This window comes from Falco biarmicus, chromosome 2, assembly GCF_023638135.1.
Source record: "Falco biarmicus isolate bFalBia1 chromosome 2, bFalBia1.pri, whole genome shotgun sequence".
Classification (NCBI taxonomy): Eukaryota; Metazoa; Chordata; class Aves; order Falconiformes; family Falconidae; genus Falco; species Falco biarmicus.
The window spans coordinates 29,501,676-29,521,952 of NC_079289.1; the positions used below are offsets into that span (position 1 = coordinate 29,501,676).

Below are 20,277 nucleotides of genomic sequence, written 5' to 3' on the forward strand. Positions count from 1 at the left end.
GTGAAATAAAAGGTAGTATATAAACATCCCTTTCTTCTCTCAGGCCTGCAGAATATCTTCAAAGGCGTTTTGAAGCCCAGCAGTACAAGATTAAAGTGGAAAAACAGCTGGTAAGTAAATACTGAATCGATCATAGAATAAAATCTGTAAAAGAAAATGAATGAAAATCCAGAAGGTGAACTGATGTCTTTCTAACAGCAAACTGTAACACTGACAGGTAGAAAGTTTTGTTCTAGCAAGTTCATTGATCTGCTCTGCAATGCTCAACTTGAGATTTCATTTTCCAATGCAAAACTATAGCGATGTAAAATTCTACTATAACTTTTTCCTCCAAAAATACACACTTGCCTTACTGCACTCTTCAGTGGAATGAGGGGAGTGAATTGAGTGAGCACTGGAGGAAAGGACTCTAAATGAAAATTCCTTTGCTCTGGGATTTATTTGTATATTCACAGGGGCTGCGACCATCCTCTGCTGACTCATGTCATGACCAAATAAAGCAGCAGAAAATAAAGGAAGAGCATCTCAAAAACCATCAGCAGGATATGTCTAGAAAGAATGAAATGAAAGAACAGGTAAATGAAGTATCTTCCTGTTGTGTTTTAACCCTAGCTGGCAACTAAGTACCATGCAGCTGGTCACTCACCTCTGCCCTGGTGGGCTGGGGAGAAGAATCGGAAAAAAAGATGGTAAAACCTGTAGGTTGAGATAAGAACATTTTAATAATTGAAACAAAATAAAATATAATAACAACATGATAATAATAATTGTAATGAAAAGGGAGACAACAAAAAGAGAGAGAGAAATAAACCCTTAGGTTTATTATTATTTGTTATTAGAAAGACAAGTGATGCACAATACAATTGCTCACCACCCACTGACGGATGCCCTGCCTGTCCCCAAGCAGTGATCGGCCCCTTCTGGCCAACCTCCCCACTTCATATACTGAGCATGATGTTCTATGGTATGGAATATCCCTTTGGCTAGTTTGCGTCATCTGTCCTCGCTCTGCTCCCTCCTGGCTCCTTGTGTACTTGCTCACTGGCAGAGCATGGAAATGTGAAAAGTCCTTGATTTAGGGTAAGCACTACTTAACAATGACTAAAACATCAGCGTGTTATCAACATTATTCTTATACTAAATCCAAAACACAGCACTATACCTGCTACTAGGAAGAAAATTAATGCTATCCCAGTTGAAACCAGGACACCTCCTGAGCTGCTTAAAGCTGTCTTCTTACACTCCTTGATGGTAGTATTCTTTACATAATAATTGATTCTTTTCCATCTAACCACTAGGAAAATGTAAGCTATTTGCATCTGGTTCCATCTTGCATAAACTGGTTAAGACTTGCACAAAAGCTGATGTTCATAATCATTTTATAAACTATGGCCTTAATCTCACCTACTGAGATCAGAGGAGTTACATCACTGACCAAACTAATGTTGGAAGACAATAGATCCTCACATTTACAAAACAGAGAACATAGTGATACATGTACTATTCATGTATGTATATTCATTGTCCGTAAGTCATACTAGGACATTTAGAGTGTGATATAATAGTATGTGATCATACTACTTCCCTGGTACGTTACAACTTTTGGAGATCATTTTATACAGAAACGATATACTTTTCTGGTTTAATTTTGGGTGACAGAGAAAACAAACTGATGCTTCGCTCTTAAATGAACACATGTAAATACATTTAATCTTCTATCTTAGAGTTATAGGAAAGTTCCAGAATAAATATGAATATATTAACTTTTACACTATGGTCAGACTTTGGCATAAGAACATACTCGTCATGTACATATTCTTCAGAGACTCTTGCTGTTAACAATTTCACAAAGTCTGTCCTAAATATGCCAAAAAAATAAATTTTATAGATTTGTCCATTTGAAACATGGGCAAATTGGGATAACTCATATAAGCAGTACAGAGATGTCCTTAACACAAAAACTATGTTTTGGCCAAATTTGAAGTTTTTGCTACAAAGCATAGGAATGTTGAAGCTTCTCCAAGAAAAGATTACCGGATTTTGTTTCATTTTGGGGAGCAGGTTGCAATACAATAAATATTATATAATATTTTGTCCTCCTAATTTCCAGTCCTCTATATTTGGATTGCAACCTTAGCATCATTACTCAGCAAGTCCTTAGGTCATTCTTGGAATTAGCTGGTTTAGATATAACTCTACAGAAAAGGTAGCATGAAACTGTCTGCAAATCTTCAAAAAGGTTAGTCTGAAAGAGTTATAACTCAAAAATGTCCTCTAAGAGGAAGTATCAGGCAATCTTTAAAGCTGGCAGTAAAGGATAAGGATCCCTTTTTCTCATATATACACAGTTTGATATCCATATAATATTCTGTTTAGCTAGTGTTATTTCTGTATTTCTAATATATATGTGTTCTACCTTACTTGTCTTTAATAGGAGTATCTGAAACAATTGCAGAAGATTCGGGAAGAATACCACAGTGATATAAAAGAATTCAGATTTAGAGCAGGAATACTCCAGGTAACAAAGCTCAAACATACACCCAGTCATACTTCCTCTTTCTTTTATAAGTTAGTACACATAATTAGAAATTGAAATTAACATTTGATAAAAATGTTCCCTAGGAGAATCAAAAAATACAAGATAAAACCTATGTTGTGAGGCAAGGAAAAGCTGAGGACCAGTCTGAAATCAAGGATACAGCTAGAACAGGAGAAGAATCACTTCAGGTATCAGTATCATCTCCTAGTCTAAATAGATTTTTTTATGCAAGTCCCACATGGTCTTTGATTCACTCTCTGTGACAAATCTGAAAAATGGTAAAGCTTAAATCTTATCTGAAGCTTGCACCATATGTAAAAGTCTCCCTAGGTTCCCTTCATGAATAGCCTGGAAAATTTCTTTGGTGGAGTCCTGACTTGTTTTGGTAATTCTGTTTCATCTGTAAATATTAGGATATACTTTTACTTAATTTATTTTTGTCGTGTGTTTCTTTTCCTTGCTTTCTAAGCAAAGAAGCAGCCACTCACAGCGCAAGTCTTTTATGAAAATTCTGTACAGAAGGTACAGCGATTCATGACAGCCTGGAGTAGCACTGTGTGGGAAGTTAGAATTCAGTTTTATCTGGAGTCCTTAGTCCTTACTTAAAAATTTGGGAGAAGCGGGAGGAAGAGACAGAGCCAAAGCTTTCCAGCTACAGCACTCCTTCACTTCTTTCTCATCAAGCACTACCAACACACCTGCTGGAGTTGTTTCCAGCAACTGGAAAGTTTCAGAATTGTTCCACTTTGCCAGTATTGACATTGTGAACACCGGATGAGTTTTCCAGACCACATGGAGTTCTACAGAAAGTCCACTTTTCTTCAAGTGAAATGAATGCCTCAATTTATGCAAATTGATCTCAGTGTGAAAATTCCCAGTCAGTTCTGAAAGGAAAATAGCCCTGGTCTAGCTACTAGGATTCTTCAGTCAGGATTTGCCTCATTTTTTTTTGTTTTGTTTTGTTTGATGTAGAACTTCCTGCACTGTCCAGTAGCAAGAGGCAGACTGCCACATAGATTGGTGACAGATTCTGCTACCCTATTGCAGCCGGAACTTGGGCCAAACCTGACCATATTAGTAGGATTCTATTCAGTGATTTTCACAGATCGTGGATCTGGCTTTTACTAAAATGAATTCACACATCATGTGATGTAGGTTGTAGGCAACCAGAGCCATGATAGGACAGAAATTATATTCCCTGTGATTTAATGGGAAACACATGATAATGAAAAAGTAACACTAGATTTTGCACCTGCTTGATGTCACCTTAGTTCATGGGCACTCAATCTACTGGAGAAACTGTATATATGTTTTAAAAAAGTAAAATCTGTGAATTGTAGTCGTTTCATCTGAGGCTGAGGATGTGCCCTACTTGCAGCAGATCACTGAAGGAGCAGCATACAACTCTTTACTTTGCTTTTATCTGACAGGTTCTAACATAGGATAAAGGAATATGAAAAGGAGTAATTAGGTATTTTTCAGGTGTTACCAGAAAAGAAGATACTATGAAACATGGCTATACTTTCTGCAGGCATTGGTTTCTATTATAATCTTGACTTTCATCACTTCCAAAGTTTTCCAGAATGAAATCAGCATGAGTCATCTTGCTCATAAAAAATAAAAGATGTATTACTTATTTCTTGACACAGTACTGTATCCTCCTAACACAGGTTTTTGAAAAATCAGAGGTTTGCAGTGTATGCTAGGTTTCCCATTTTTCTATTTGCCAGATAAGCCAGAATTATGTCTTTCAGTATTAGAATCTAAATAAGGCAACAAATGGAATATTCTTACAGATACATATACAAGGAAATCGGTGACTACATTTACTACTTAAACGGGTCTTTTTTTAGAGGGTATAGACATAAACTGGTTCCAGAGTGTGTTTTAAAGTTGGGGTTTTTCCTCCTTCCAGGACATGGAAAAAAACTTTAAACAAGTCAGACTCCAGTATAGTCAAGACCAGAAAATCTTAGAAAAGAAACATAAACCAAAGGTAACCATCCTCATTTCTGTATTTTTTCCACTTTCTTCTTATGTCTGTATGTTTCAAATGATTGTGTTATCACAGTAGCTCTGGAAATCAAGTTATTTGTGAGTCAATTGAGAGTGCTCGTCAACTGTTTGTTAGAAGTTTATATGAGAAGATAGAATCCCTAAGAAAATAAATGAGGTTTTCAGATCATTTGAGGGAGACTCCCTTTAGATATTCCCAGATAGTAATCAATCCCTACCTACTCATCTTTATATCAAACTGCATTAGTAGTGTATGGGAACTCACGTTTACTCATAGTTTAAAGTCAGGCTGCTAATTTTTTAACATTTTGTTATAGAATTATTCTCTATAGTGCTTTTTAAATTATAGAAGGGGATGGCAATTGAATGGAAATGCACATAAGATATCAGGAAAGTTTCTGAGATTATTGTGAAGTGGACTCAAGGTCTGTTGTGAAATATTGCATGAAAGCAGTACAGTATTCAAGTTTTAATACTGGTTGAGAGCCAGCTGTAAGAACCAACTCTGTGTATTGCAAGGATTTGAATTAAATGATTATTAAAGACACCTTTCCTTAAAATCAAAAGTGGATGCAGTCCACTTTTTTTTTCATTTGAAAATATCCATAAAGTGTATTTAGAGAAGTCTATTTTTTTCCAATTTGTTCAACTTTGATTTTGTTAAATAGAAGAAAAATATTGTTAAATAAAATGTATTTTCAATAGAAGAATAACTTTCAAGTTTGTAGTACTATATAAACTGTGTACATTTAATTAAATGTTTTTATTTAATAAAATGAATTAATGAAGTGTGATAATTTTCTTCAGGGAGGAGTAAAGTTTGAAATTAATTTAGATGTATGTGTTCCTGAGGAAGACAGTATTCAAGAAGCAGAGGTATGTTGTAGTTGTATTCAAAGCATTTACATTAGTAATCTGAAACCATAAGAGTAGCTCCAGTATCTAAGGTTTGTTTCCATTACCATCATCCTCTACCTTTGTTATAACGAAGCTTCCTATTGAGGATTTGTTGACATATTGCATATATATGACCTTCTTGAAGAAGATAATTACTCAGAGGAAAATTGGATAATATGTGGATCAATCCTTCACATGGTAAAAGATGAAAGGAGTGCAGATATTTAATTTTTTTTAATTGGGCTTGAGGGGAAGAACTCGCCTCAAAATTGAGTTAGTCTGAGAATGCCAAATTTGATTTGAATTGTTTTAGTACATTTATGTTTATTTTCACTAGTATTGTATCACAAAGCAAGAATAACATTGTGATGAACCAGTTGTTATGTAGAAAAAGTGGAAGTGAGACTACAGAAAACATGTGTGATTTCATTTATTAAAATGACATTTGTGGCTGATCAACATGTAACAGGTACCTATTAAGATTGTTGTTAGTATATTAGAATTTTTTAAAATATTTGTAACAGCAACATCAAAAATACAATTTCTTTCTGGTATATATATTCTCAATTTATCAAGCACTGTTTTGTCATTCTGTCGTTTCACACCTCTGCAGAGCTCCATGCAGCCCTCTGATACACAACTCACAATGTGACTTTTGAATTTTGCTGCTTCGCTTTTTGATACATAGTTTTCCCGTGCATACATGAGAATGGCTCACAAACACAGTAAAATAAGAAGGGATTAGTTATTTTACCATATTTGTTTTCTGTTTCCAAAGTAAGCTATTTTTTTTTTCAGGTACTAGATAAACTCAGTAAGACTTTAACTTTTGTGGATTGTGAGAATCTTAAGAAGAAAGCGGTGGAAGTTTATGAAGCTCATATGGACAGAGCTTTGGAAGAAGTATCTGGATACCAAACAGGTATTTCTTGGAGAAATGCAATGCTGAGTATTAATCGTGAAAATTACATAGGAGTTAGGTAAATTCAGTAACTCCAGGCTAGAGCAAGTTTATCTGATGAGCTCTGTCTTTATATCACATAATGTTACAATCACACTGAAATCTACTTTAAAAAAAAAAAAAAAGAAATAACTTTGCCTTCTCTTTTTCTTCCCCTTAGAGTCCAATGACATAGATGATAAGAAAGAAAACAGAAAATATCGGCAAGCTGGAGCACCTCAGACATTACTGAATTTTTTAGCTGATGTTGATGTCACATCTGTATGTCCTCCTATGGCTGAAAACGAACTCAGTAAGAAAGTTTTGGTTTTCAGTGAAAGTAAGGAGCTGGTAAAATTCAGCCAGAATACTTACAGACCTTTGCCAAAATGATTCCATACCAGAATGTTCACATGATCTGGCAGGCTTTTAATTGCAAGACTTCATAATAACTGAGGTTATTGTATGTGTTAAATCATAGAATGCAGTTGTCATTTTCCCCTCTAATATTGCAGTGATGTTGTGCTGCTCATGCATGTTAAGAGGGCTGCATTTTGCGAATCACTCTGTGGCCTGGGTAATGGTGGCTAAAAATAACCAGTCTATGCAACTAACCATCACCACTTTCTTGGGCCTTGAGCTAATGAACAAGAACTAGAGAAGTCAGTTGCCAACGCCATCCCAGGGTGTGTGGGGGGGTTTGGTCTCTCACCCCACACACTAGTGTCGCTGTGGGGTCACAAGCACAGGTGCGTGCTCACACAGGTGTGGCTGTGGTGATGCTCCGTTTCAGGAGAGGCTAATCACTGGGCTTGTTACAGTAACAGTGCATATGTTCCCAGGCAGCCAGCTGTCTCCAATGACTGGTTGCTGTAGTCACTGGAGTTACTTCCAGCATTCCAGCATGCTCCCAACACCCCAGATACACAGAAATAACCTGAAGAGTTTGCATAGACAGTGATGACAAAGCAGAATATTATTAGTGTACCACTTCTTGTTCGTTCTGGCTTAGATAAAAGAGCGTAGGGTGCAAAAGAAACAGGAAATTCTTTGAAGATTTTTCAGCCTGAAGAAGCCAACAAGTTTGAGAGCAAGGACTGCTCAGTAAAGTTGCACCTGTCTATTCCAGGCTTAAAAAGCAGTTACTTGAGCATTAAAACTGGTGTTAGAAATTTTATCTGACAGATAGTCCAAACTATTTTTTTCTCTACGGTATTGATCAGATAAAATACTTACTGAAAACTAATGAGTATTCCACAAAGTAAAAAAAATACAGGTGCCAGCATTACCAAAAAGGAAGAAGTCAGTGTCAAGACTAGAAAGTCTGAATCTGAAAAAAAGACAGTGGCAAGCTACACTCATGCTTTAGTGACCCGAGAACCTTGCTGTTCTTCAGCTGACCACGCTTATCTGCCTGAAGACATCCCAGAAAACAGGAAGCAGTGGAAACAAACACTGCCAGGGACACTCCTGAACATCTTAGCAAAAGCAGAACTGTCTAATGATTCCTTCACCTCCCTTGAAGAAGAAATAGGTAGGATGTTTGTTACTGTAAACTCTGCAAGTTTCTCTTTAGTGTATTACTTCTTCTACCACTGGCAGAGGGTCTGTGATGAGAACCAACATTTTGAAGCACTTGGCAAACTAGAAAAACACGGGCAGCTTGCCCCAGCATCCACTGCTCTGTCCTGTGGCAGCGAAAGGCCTCTTTCAGGATGCTGCTGTTTTCAATAGCCAGGAAAAGGGCAAGCCCTACCTACTGGCTATTACTTTCATATGTCGTGTTTTCATTTGCTTGGGTAGACAGAGGTAAGCTACTACTGCCAGCAAGTCTGCAGGTACCACAAACCTGGATTTAGCCCCTGTAACTGTTAAGGTTGAAGAACCGTATGCTGTAGAAAGCATTTATGCAAATAAATGTATTTCTGTACAACAGCTGTAAATGATAGTGCATGGCGACTTAAACTACAGTGGTGACTTACTTTACAACATGGTCCATGCTGATGCAGCAGACACTGAAATTCTGAAATTGAGTTGAACACATACTGCAGTGCACTCTCCTAAAGTAACAGACTGTTTTAAAATTGACATTTTCTTTGCATCAAAGTTGTTTGCTAAAAAGCCACAGTATTTTCCACAGAAAGATGCTGTAAATATAACTGGACATTGTGGTTTTATGCACAATTGCCAATCTACTGAATGTATAATTGGATGACAGGCCTTCTGAGCCAGCTAACTTGCACATACCAAGTTTCAACAATTTTAATGGATTGTGAGAAATGTCTTCCATTTGCAGCTGTGCAGTCAGCACTCTCCTACTAATTATGCCTCACAGATGTTTCCTTAGAGCATAACGAGCTCTTTTAAAACTGCCCCATCCTGAAGACTAAACCAGCTAAATGTACCAGCTAAATGTACCACCTAAATTTCTCTCCAAAGACTAGCTTTATTGCTTACACATTAAAAAAAAAGCAAACCCAAACCCCAAACCAAAATGAAATTCAGACCACTTTTCACTGATATCAGCAGTTCATAGGCCAAAGCAAAAATAAGTACACAGGTATTCTAATTGCTGTTACTTTTATCAGTTACATTTATTAAAATATGGCACTCTCTCAATACCCCATTCTGCCCTGCTGCTAAAGCTGACGTTGTGGAGTACAGCATTACCCAAACTGACAGATCTCTGTTGGATCACATGCCGGGTTTAGTCTTTATATTAGAACAACTCTTAGCATTGTTCTCCCACGTTCTCCCAATCTTCAGATTAAGATTGCCCTTCAGTCTTCGAAAGTGAGCATTTTTAGGTAACCATAGGTACATCCAAAGCAGTAATTTTCAGTCTTTCTCAAACAGTACTCGCCTAAGTTTTCCATTGAAAATGCAGATCCCTGTATTGGGAACTTAAACATACTAACATTATATCATCTTTCTTTCTTAACTTTTATAGTCCTTCGGTTATGATCTACAAACACATTAGGTTTCACTATGCAGAAGTTACAAAACACTAACTAAAATGTGTGATCAACAGAAGCATGGTATTAACATAGTTGTAATTTGAACAACAACCAAAAAAATAATCAAGCAATTACGTATTTGCTATTACTTTATGTAGACTTTTATAGTTAGCTAATACACAAATAAAGGAATATTTCTCTTCCTTTCCAGAAGAAAGATTAACTATGTTGCCTCCAAAAGAAAACAAGGAAGATGATTCAGAAGCATACTTTGCTGTTGCTGTTGATGAAGGCAGACTTGAACCAAGATCAGATGATGAAGACACGTAAGTCAAGCACATTAGAAGAAAAATCCATACAACTGTTTTCATGAAATGACAGGCTGCATTGCCTAAAGCTTTTCTTCTGTTCTTTTAAATTCACAAGTGAAGAAAATTTACTTGTTTTACAGTCTGCTAATTTAATGTTTAATTCTGTAAATTAGTAGGTCACATACCAACATGGTCATTAAAAAGGTTATGCAGAAGTATTAACATGGCTTTGCAACTCCTGTTCTCTTACCTTATAAATACAGGTAAACAATCTTACAGAGGAAGAAGAAACAGTTCATATTGTGTGTGTTGCTTGTATATTCTTTATAAAGTATCTTTAAAAAAATCTCAAAGACCTTGAAAGGAGAAAGGCTTGTAACAAGGATGTATTTAATTAATACAATTATCTTTTTTTTTACTGTACAGAAATTTTGAAGATTCTGAAGATGAACTCAGACATGAGCTGAAGGAATGTCTGGAAAAAGTGGCAGCTTCTCCAGCAGAGAGAAGCATGGAGTCTCCCATCCTTTCAACAAATAAAGGTCAAACAGATGAAGAAAGGATGAGTTTACCTCACAAACTACTTGGAAAATCTAATGATGATTTAGAAAATAACCATGGGTCATTTAGTGCTGACACATACAACGAAAAAAGTAAGCAGGAAGCAAGAGCTACATAGAACACCAGCAAAGTAACTGTTTCAAAAACTTTAACTTGCTTGAAATTTCAGCCACATCAGTAACAACATTTAAGGATAGATGACATTAAATGCCAAGTAATTCAACTGCTTTTCCACTGTGCTAAATGCTCAATTAAAATTAATAGAAGGTTGTTACTATTTTGTTTAAAAGGAAGAAAATCAGGCTAATTGTCATATGTCTAAATGTTGAAAAATCCTCATCCAGACTGTAGTGCACTTTCATCTATTATTCTAAACTACCTGGGACATCTCTGACAAGACTTCCTTGAGCAAATTCCTAATTACATACTCTCTTTAACTGTATTTGTATCATGTAAGAAAGTTTCCTAACCAGTATATTTCCCTAGCTCAATCAGCTCCTTGTTATGAAAGAAGCTCTTACAGCCTTTCATAATCTCCATGTACTGCTAATACAGCTTTGTAATCCATAGTTTCATTTGCACAGTACTACATAGTACCACCAACTGCTCAGCAGTTTTTTATAGTAGAAGTAAAAGCATTTATTAGAACCATGAGAACTGTGTGTTCCCCATTTCCTAATAAAACATTGGACAGTAGGTTCTTCTAACTGTATTTTTTCATATTAAAAATTTCATATAATCCAGATAAAACTTAAATAGAGGGAAAACCGCATTCTATCAGTAGCTTTTTTATAGAATCATAGATTCATTTAGTTTGGAAAAGACTTTGAGGTCACTGAGCCCAACCATTAAGCCAGCACTGCCAAGTCCATCACTAAACCATGTCCCCAAGCACCACCTCTACCTATCTTTTAAATATCTGCAGGGATGGTGACTCAGTTGCTTCCCTGGGCAGCCTGTTCCAATGCTTGACAACCCTTTCAGTGAAGAAATTTTTCCTCATATCCAATCTAAACCTCCCCTGGCACATCTTGAAGCCATTTCCTTGTTACCTGGGAGAAGAGACCACACCCCCCTGTCAGGCAGCTGTAGAGAGCAGTAAGGTCTCCCTGAGCCTCCTCCTCTCCAGGCTGAACAGCCCCAGTTCCCTCAGCTGCTCCTCACCAGACTTGTGCTCCAGACCCTTCACCAGCTCCGCTGCCCGTCTCTGGACACGCTCCAGCACCTCAGTGTCTGTCTTGCAGTGAGGGGCCCAACACTGAACACAGGGTTCGAGGTGCGGCCTCACCAGTGCCCAGCACAGGGGACAATCACTGCCCTGGCCCTGCTGGCCACACTGTTCCTGATAGAAGCCAGGATGCTGTTGGCCTTCTTGGCCACCTGGGCACACTGCTGGCCCATGTCCAGCCAGCACCCCCAGGTCCTTTCCCACCAGGCAGCTTCCCAGCCGCTGTGCCCCAAGCCTGTAGCGCTGCCTGGGGCTGTTGTGACCCAGGTGCAGGACCCATCACTCAGCCTTGTTGAACCTCATACAATTGGCCTTGACCCACCAGTCCAGCCTGCCCAGATCCCTCTGCAGAGCCTGCCTGCCCTCCAGCAGATCAACACTCCCCCCCAGCTTGGTGTCATCTGCAAACTTACTGAGTACATACTTGATCCCCTTGTCCAGATCATTGATAAAGATATCAAACAGGACTGGCCCCAGCACTGAGCCCTGGGGAACACCACTTGTCACCAGCCACCAGCTGGTCCATTCACCACCGCTCTTGGGGATCAGCCTTCCAGCCAGCTTTTTACCCAGTGTAGAGCACAGCTGCCCGAGCCACGAGCAGCCCATTTCTCCAGGAGAATGCTGCGGGAAATGGTGTCAAAAGCTTTACTAAGGTCCAAGAAGACAACATCCGCAGCCTTTCCCTCATCCACTAAGCAGGTCACGTTGTCGTAGAAGGAGACCAGATTCGTCAAGCAGGACCTGCCTTTCATAACCCCAGGCTGGCTGGGCCTGATCCCCCGGTTGTCCTGCACATGCCATGCGATGTTTTACAGGATGACCTGCTCCATAACCTTTCCTGGCAGCAGGGTCAGGCTGACAGGCCTGTAGCTACCCAGATCCTCCTTTCGGCCCTTCTTGCAGATGGGTGTCACGTTCACGCACCCCCAGCCAGCTGGGACCTCCCTGGTCAGCCAGGGCTGGTGACAAAGCGGCTCGGTGAGCACGCCTGCCAGCTCCCTCAGTTCCCTCCGGTGGATCTCGCCTGGCCCCATAGACTCATGTGTGCCTCAGTGGTGTAGCAGGTACCATTTCACCTTGAGTTATGGTGGCTTCATTCTGCTCCCCACCCCCACCTTCCAGCTCCGGGGGCTGGGTACCCAGAGCATCTCACTATTGGAGGCTGAGGCAAAGGCAGCATGAAGTACCTCAGCCTTTTCCTCATCCTTTGTCACTATGGTTTTCCCCGCATCCAATAAAGGATGGAGATTCTCCTTAGCCCTTCTTTTGTTGCTAATGTATTTATAGAAACATTTTTTATTGTCTTTTATGGCAGTAGCCAGTTTAAGTTCTAGTTGGGCTTTGGCCCTTCTAATTTTCTCTTTGCATAACCTCATTTCGTCTCCTAGCCCTCCTGAGTTCCCTGCTCCTTCTTCCAAAAGTCATAAACCCTTTTTTTCCTCAGTTCCAGCCAAAGCTCTCTGTTCAGCCAGGCCCGTCTTCTTCCTCACTGGCTTGTCTTTGGGCACACGGGGCCGGCCTGCTCCTGCGCCTTAAAGAGTTCCTTCTTGAAGAATGCCCAGCCTTCCTGGACTCCTCTGCCCTTCAGGACTGCCTCCCAAGGGACTCTTGTCAACCAGGACCGTAAACAGCCCAGAGTCAGCCCTCTGGGCATCCAAGGTAGCAGTTCTGCTGATCCCCTTCCTTACTTCTCCAAAACGTGAAAGTCCTCATCGTTACATGATCACTGTGCCCGAGATGGCCTCCAACCACCACATCACCCACAAGTCCTTCTCTGTTTGCAAACAACAGGCCCAGCGGGTGCCTTCCCCAGCTGGGTCCTTCACCCACTGTGTCAGGAAATTGCCTTCCACACACTCCAGGAGCCTCTGAGACTGCTTCCTCTCTGCTGTATTGTATTTGCAGCAGACATCTGGTAAGTTGAAATTTTTCACTTCTGTGAGTTTGCTAAAGTATTAAATAGTGCTTCGATGGCTCAAAAAAGAACTATATGCTTTTCCACTTTTGATACAAAAGCAGATGTCCAATTTTTGAACATTTTGTTCAGCGTTCCGGTTTATAATAAGCAGTAGTTTAGGGCTTTAATGTTCATGTTTGTACAGCATTTATTTATGCCCTCGAATCTAGACCCTTCTATTCCCTAGAACAGAACAGAAAACATTTCAGGAGAGTAGAGTTGGAAAAATACCATTAAGCTGTCATACTGTGAAAGGGCATGAGGAAATAGCTAATGCAAGCATCATGGGCAAGGGCAATTATTACACTATTAAAAAGCAAGCTAGCAAAACCACCGTATCATTAACTTAAAGGAATCACTGTAGGTAACAAAATATCCAGAATCACAATTAAAATCCCACATAATAGGATTTTGCCACACAACGGGGGACAGCCATTTGAAAATGTGCTGCAGACTCTGGAAACAAAATCTCCTGGGTAAAAAAAGCTATCAAACAAAAGCGTTGCCTTTAAAAAGTGTGACTGTGGGTGAAAAGTCATTAAATGGGTGGAGACTGAAAGTATTCAATAAATAAAAGAACTTCCAGATGTAGTTCTGTTACCAAGGAAATATGATGGTTCTGTGAATCCAGAGGGTTTTACAGTGCACCACACTGTCACGTAGTCAACACAGAAAATTATCAGGAGTGTTTTTTTCCCAGTAGAAGAATCTCTATTACGTAAAGCAGATACCCTGACAGAAAGAAAAACATCTCTTTATTGAATGGGACCAAGGGATCATAGATTAGATACATTTATAGGTGACACATAGCCAAATATAAAAAGTTAATTTTATTCATACACCTTTATATTTATATACATTTATTTAAATAATGGCTCCACAGATAACAGGAATGTCTCTTCAAAATGCTGGTCAGAAAACCTATGCACAGAGCGACGAGCATTTTCTCTGATCTCTAACCTTTTTTCAGGAGACAAAGAAAGGATATAAGCCATCATCTCGGCATAATTGTCCTCGTTTTCTGCTAGGAAGCCAGTAGTACGTCCTTCATAGGGTATCACAATATCTAATTTGGGACCTCCAGAATTGTGAGCCAGGATAACAGTGCCAGCTGCCATACATTCAACTACTCCTGTAAAAGATACAAAACATGCTGACATGAGTGTGCACATCATACTCTGGCTTTCTGTGAGGCATGGAAAGGTAAAACCGCAGTACAATTCACCCAGAAGTTACTACAGACTGCTGTTCTAGATCAGTTTGAAAAATACAGAGTAAATGGTCTCAGAAGAAAAACAAATTTAAGGTTTTCAGTCCTGAGGACTGAAATTGTAAGTTTCTCTTAAGCATATAAAATTGAAATTAGAAACCAGATATAACTGGTTAAGCTATATAATAAGTTATATATAAAGTTATAACTGGTTAAATTGCGGTTCTTGTAACATACTTGATTCAGCTGAGAGAGATTGTATCACCAGTATATAATGGTGAAAAAAAAGCCAGATATTGAAACAAATGTGAAGATACAAGGGAAGGTAGCTCTACAACACTGCATAGTTCTGTTCTGCTTTGTGACGGAACACTGCAATGCGCGTTTTATGGTTTGGTGTCAGCTACAAAAAAATAATTAAAAATTACAGCTGAATGTAACTTCATTTTCTCATTCACATTGAAGATTTTTAACATTTAGAAAGATACTGAGAGAAAAGCTGACTATGCATGTTTCAATCAGATGATATTCAGAAGTTCAATATTTTGAAGATTAACAAATCTATAGCTTTTGACAACTCAGCAAGACAAACTAGTAAAAATTGTTACCACTACATCTGTATTTTTGATGAAAGAAGTTTTAATGGAATGGGAATCTGATAGTAAGCTTTCCTCAGCCAAAAGCAGAGGGATAGGAATAGCATGTAATGTATACATCACTTCAGTTCTCCTCCACAGTTCCAGAACAGACCTCAGAAATCACTTTAATTGCTGATTTGTCTCAGTTCTGATTTGGTTTTTCAAAAGTTCCCCTAGCTCAAAAATTGCCAACTATAAATAATGCTTTTGGAACATGTTTTTTACAGATAAAATTGGAGATGAAGCTGAAATCATGCTGAAATTCAAAATCACAGTGTGATTGTGTAACTTTTTTTTTAAACTTACTTGAATTGTTTTGTGGGGGAAGAAATATGAGAAACCCATTATTCTGGGAGACACTTCAGAGTAAATTTTTTATACCAAGTTCCTACAGACTACTAGGGTTGATACTTATTTAACTTGTATTGTAATAAAGTCTGATGACATGAACTGCAGTTTAGTCACATTATATCCATCCGTTTGGCTGCTAACTTACCTTGTAGATTTATGACAGATGGGTCATCTTACATTCCATTTCAAGGTCAGGACCCAAATAACCCCAGTAAACTGAGCCCAATACCTTAATTCTGTATGACAGCACATTGCAAACCAGGTCCCAGCTCCTCTTTGGTGTTCTGTTCCGTGCTATGGTGACTGATTTAATTGCCTTACAATGGATTTAATTGCCTTAGCACAGTGGCCTAGTGCAATGAGATGACCAACAGTAGGTACCTGGTGGCATCTACACGGGGCTTACAAATAAGAGACAGGATCTGTGGGAGACTCACACCTCTGAAACAGCAGATGGAGCCCCATGACGTTTACTAGACATTTCAAATGGCAGCTGAGGCAGGTAATAGACAATCACAATCTCTACACATGAATGTCTATGTAGTCAGTGGAGCCAACAGGGCACAATCCAAGGTGCTTAAACAGAAGTACCTGCTGCCTTTTGAGGCTCTGTTGGGTATGGCTGGCATCTGTGCAATGAGGCTGGCAAACTTAACATGCGACCTTAGGGTGACCCATGACCTTGCAGAGGGACAGCTGGAGGTCAGTCAGGACATCCTGGGCAGCACAGACGGGACTAGCTGTCTGTTTAGGTGACCAGAGGATGTCCATCATTATTAACAGTCTAAGATGCTTTGGCTTGCGCTACAGTAGCACCTAGTGGTTAGTCACCTGAATTGGTCCTGTAGGCTTTACCTCAGCTAGATAGCCTGTGACAGGAATGCAAGTTGGACACCTGCCTGGCATGCAGACCCCTCTGCTTAGACACCTGTACTGAGGAGCCTTAATCACGAACTGAAGCCCTCCCTGTGTCCCCAGCTGGGACAAATGGCTCAACACTGAGGAAAAATACTGACCGATCCCAAAGTGCTCATTCCACATCGTATGCAGGCCGATGGTGGCCTCAGCCAGGTGTCTCTTTAGCTCCTCAAAGGAAATGTTTATTCTGAATATCACGTCCTTACTAACTCCCAGCTCATCACAAAGGTGCTTAAGGTTATTTACACGCTCTTCATCTTGTTGGTTACGACAGCCTCCAATTAAGACAAGCTTCAATGATGGCTGCTGCCCCAGTCTCTTCTCTTTCAGCAATTTAGCAAAGGCTCTGATTTGCAATGGATGATCTTTTTCAGGCCTGAACTGGCTGACAGAAACAATGGAATATTCACTGGTGCTCTTCTCCTCTTCCAGTGGAATATCCAGGAAGGTCTGAACATCACACGGTGGATGTACAACACAAGTGCAAGCCCCAGCTCTCCAGAGGGAAAGGATGTGATTTAGTGTCCAAGAAGAATTAACCATAATCACATCACTGCAGGAACCAACCAATCCATACATGAAAGCAAAGAAGTAGTAATAGACAAGTTTAAATTTGCTGAAAAGAGGACTGTTTGTAATGAAGGCTGCATTGTTAAATCTGGTATCCTGATTCCTAACGACAGAAAGCATATCGGTGCTGATAGTGGGATAATGGACATAGCATCCTACGCGACAACCTCCTAAATATTTAAAGAGGGGAAGCGTGAAGGCATAACCCATTGAGTCAATATAAATATCAGGAACACACTTTAGAAGAGCTTCCCAGCCAAGAAACACTGATCCTAAACTTTGTCCCAGCAAAGTGAAGTGAGGGTAAAGAGAAGCTTCCACAAGGTAGCGTTTTTCCAGAAATACAAACTTCACAGGATGAGTTAATTTAATATTGAATCTTCTGAAAGCACCTTCTACTATTTCTTCTCCAGTGGCGTCTCTATCACCAGTGTAAATAACACACGTTACATTTCTGTACCTGCAAGAGTAAAGAAAAGAATTTAATAGATTCTTCACATTTTTTAACATGTAACTAAAATATTATCCATTCAAAATTACTCAAAAGATATGTGAGAACTAATGTCTGGCCTAGCTCTGAAATTATTTTAACCGAATTATACTTTTCCTTATACTTCCACAGTTTTTTCTGATCTGCAGAAGAACATATGGCTGAGGACCTGGGGAATATTTTTTTTTGTAAAACAAAAAGGGAGCTTAGTATTATTCTACAGACTTAAGAATGCCTTGCCCTACATTACGAGATGTCTGTGTGTGCATAGCATGACTAAAATGCAGAAAACTGTGCGAGCCAGTGGGTGTGCCAATGTTAAACCCACTTTAGATGTTAACCTGTTTTGCCTCCTGCACCAAGAGGCAAGTATGAAAATCATCAGTTACCTACTGATGAGTTAAGCCCATACAAAGCTCCATACCAGTAGCGGAAAACCAATGAAGTAGGAGGGGTTCTCCCAAGGGGAGAAAGAATTGATAGATGCCACAGCAAGAAAGATCAAAATCCGGATAAAGGGATGAAGTGGAATGGTGCAACCAGGTGAAACTCAAATGCAAAAAAACCCCATAGGACTGGTAGATAAATGACACCTATTTAAATACGTAAAATGCCAAAATGTGCACAGATAATACCATCAGCAGCTGAGAATGAAATATGGTATTTGATAAACATATAGGCTTACTTTTTCTGGAGCGTTCTAATGGAACACCATAAGACTCTCTCCCCTCCACCACCTGCATTGCAATATGGGTGAAAAAAGGCAACCAGCAATGGCCGCTTCCCATCTTCTCCTGCTGAAGTCAACTGTTTTTTCCTTTGTTGTATCCACAGCCGTATTCCCCACAGCAGTACCACCAAGCAGACACATAAAATTCCACTTAGAAATAATGCAGGGATTAACAATGAGCACAGCAATCTGAAACAAGCCAGAAATTTTAAAATACAAAACTGCTTTGAAAAAATACTATGTACAAAATTGAGAGAGAAGGGCTTACAGGTAGAGTTAGAGGGAGTTCAACAATTTCTTGAGTTCTCATCTCAGAAATCATAAACATCCCTGTATCATTTCAACAATTACAAAAAAAAAAAAAAAATCACTGTTCTATACTGTTTAGCCAAATTTTTTCCGTACTGTTACTTCACAATAATTTACTGTTGTTTACTCACGCCATGTATCTATGTGCCATATACACTATAAAGGTTGCACGTCCTTACCAATGTGGCAAAATGCAACTAGCAAAGTGATTTCTAAACAGATTTGTAAGAGTTTTCTTTGGTCCCAGCTCATGTTTAGCCTATTAGCATGAACTGCTTTGGTGCAGAGCTACTTGAGCCAGCCTGCAGTGCATGTCCCAGAACCTGCATTTTCATCCCCCCTGAGATTTGAAGATGCATGTCAATTGTCCAGAAAAGCTCTGAGCAGTTTCCGTTTAGAGACACCTGCTTCCTCAGATCTCTGAAGCACTCTCTGACAGGGGAATTCCCTTTGCAGACCACCACCTCCCCGCACAGCTCTCCTAACCCACGAACGGTGTCTCTCTTCTTGGCCTACACAGCCTAACAGGCAACAGAGCCCGGTTTCTGATGCTGTGCTACCGTTACGATAAACACCATTTACTCGACATTAAAGGAGCTGCCCGCGGCGAGCCACGCGTCACGACTGACACGTAAGATAACATTCCTTTCGGGATGAAGCGGAAAAGCAACATTAACCCATCTGAGGCCGGCGGCTGGGCGAGAAGCAGCCGGGCAGGGTCCTGTCCCATTTCGCCCTGCCCGGAGGCCTCCGCTCCTCAGGGGGTACGGCGGGGCGGGGCGGGAGCGCGAAGCCCAGGCAGGCTCGGGGGGGTCGGGGGAGCGCGGTTGCGGCTTGGCAGGGGGCCACAGAGGCACGGGGTCTCCTTCTCCCCTCCCCCGCCAGAACGCCCCGCCCCCACACTGCCGCCCTCGCGCCCCCGGTACCTGATCAGCCCACACAGACACAACCCTCCCGCCACCATCTTGGATAACGCCACGACACCTTTCCGCCGGAAAGGGCGGTACCCGGCTGCGCGGGGGCGGGGCCAAGCTGGTATTGCCTCCCTCTCATTGGGTCCGGTGGGAGATAGACGGAGGGGAGGGGAACGGGGGAGGGGCTAGCAGAGGCACCGCCCCGCCGTGTGGGAGGGAGCGGCGAGCGGGGCGCGGCCGTGCCTGAGGGGATGGGAGGGGCGCGAATTGCGCGGGCTGGCGGCGCCCCGGGGCGGGAGCGAGGCTGGCACCGCCCCCGCCACCTCCCTCGCCGCCGCCGCCGCTGCTGCCTGGCCTCAGGGGGCGCCGCCTCCGCGCGGGAGCCAGGGCCCGGCGCCGGGCGGGGCAGCGCGAAGCGCGGGCGCCGCGGGGTGTGTGAGGGGGCAGAGGCCTCCCCGGGACAGGGCGTTTCTTCTGCGTCCACCACGTGCAGATTGTGTCTCGGTAAATAGTGGCCCTTACTTCGGCCAGAGGAGGGTGGTGTTCTGTGTCCCGTCCTCCCGCCCTGCTTTAATCTCCCGTTTGTAAGTGAATCCCTCTTCATGGAGGAGCACCTGTCAGGCAGGGTGTCCGGATCTCCATGAACACGCTCACTGGGAGCAATTTCCACTGGAGAATGTCCAGGCTGTCTCTGGCTAATACATGCTGTCTCCCATTTTATCTTGATTGGGGATTATA

General features: G+C 41.0%; 3 protein-coding genes across 8 annotated transcripts in view; 2 read left to right on the forward strand and 1 right to left on the reverse strand.

Moving 5' to 3' along the window:
- The window catches only part of NEK5 (NIMA related kinase 5), a 29,718-nt gene extending 18,801 nt beyond the window's left edge, over positions 1-10,917 (forward strand). For all 5 annotated transcript variants that reach the window (XM_056328810.1, XM_056328812.1, XM_056328811.1 and 2 more), the window contains 11 exons: positions 44-110; positions 456-575; positions 2,435-2,518; positions 2,623-2,727; positions 4,455-4,535; positions 5,363-5,431; positions 6,251-6,374; positions 6,574-6,705; positions 7,789-7,926; positions 9,561-9,675; positions 10,087-10,917. In XM_056328810.1, the coding sequence (XP_056184785.1) occupies positions 44-110; positions 456-575; positions 2,435-2,518; positions 2,623-2,727; positions 4,455-4,535; positions 5,363-5,431; positions 6,251-6,374; positions 6,574-6,705; positions 7,789-7,926; positions 9,561-9,675; positions 10,087-10,339 (1,288 nt within the window). In that variant the 3' untranslated portion in view covers positions 10,340-10,917. The remainder of the gene's footprint in view (positions 1-43; positions 111-455; positions 576-2,434; positions 2,519-2,622; positions 2,728-4,454; positions 4,536-5,362; positions 5,432-6,250; positions 6,375-6,573; positions 6,706-7,788; positions 7,927-9,560; positions 9,676-10,086) is intronic.
- Positions 10,918-14,219: 3,302 nt separating this feature from the next.
- Positions 14,220-19,623, reverse strand: ALG11 (ALG11 alpha-1,2-mannosyltransferase). 2 transcript variants are annotated; one of them, XM_056327582.1, is made up of 4 exons: positions 19,552-19,623; positions 18,272-18,505; positions 16,625-17,556; positions 14,220-14,541 (listed from the first exon to the last, which is right to left on the reverse strand). In XM_056327582.1, exons 1-4 carry the CDS (start codon positions 19,587-19,589, stop codon positions 14,270-14,272), a joined length of 1,476 nt encoding a protein of 491 aa, XP_056183557.1. In that variant the 5' UTR covers positions 19,590-19,623; the 3' UTR covers positions 14,220-14,269. The 2 variants fall into 2 exon arrangements, with proteins under 2 accessions (XP_056183557.1, XP_056183559.1); XM_056327584.1 differs by having other exon boundaries at positions 18,272-18,466; positions 19,552-19,613.
- The window catches only part of ATP7B (ATPase copper transporting beta), a 46,316-nt gene continuing 45,276 nt past the window's right edge, over positions 19,238-20,277 (forward strand). The window contains exon 1 of the mRNA XM_056327577.1: positions 19,238-19,256. The gene's annotated coding sequence lies outside the window, so the exon portion shown is untranslated. The remainder of the gene's footprint in view (positions 19,257-20,277) is intronic.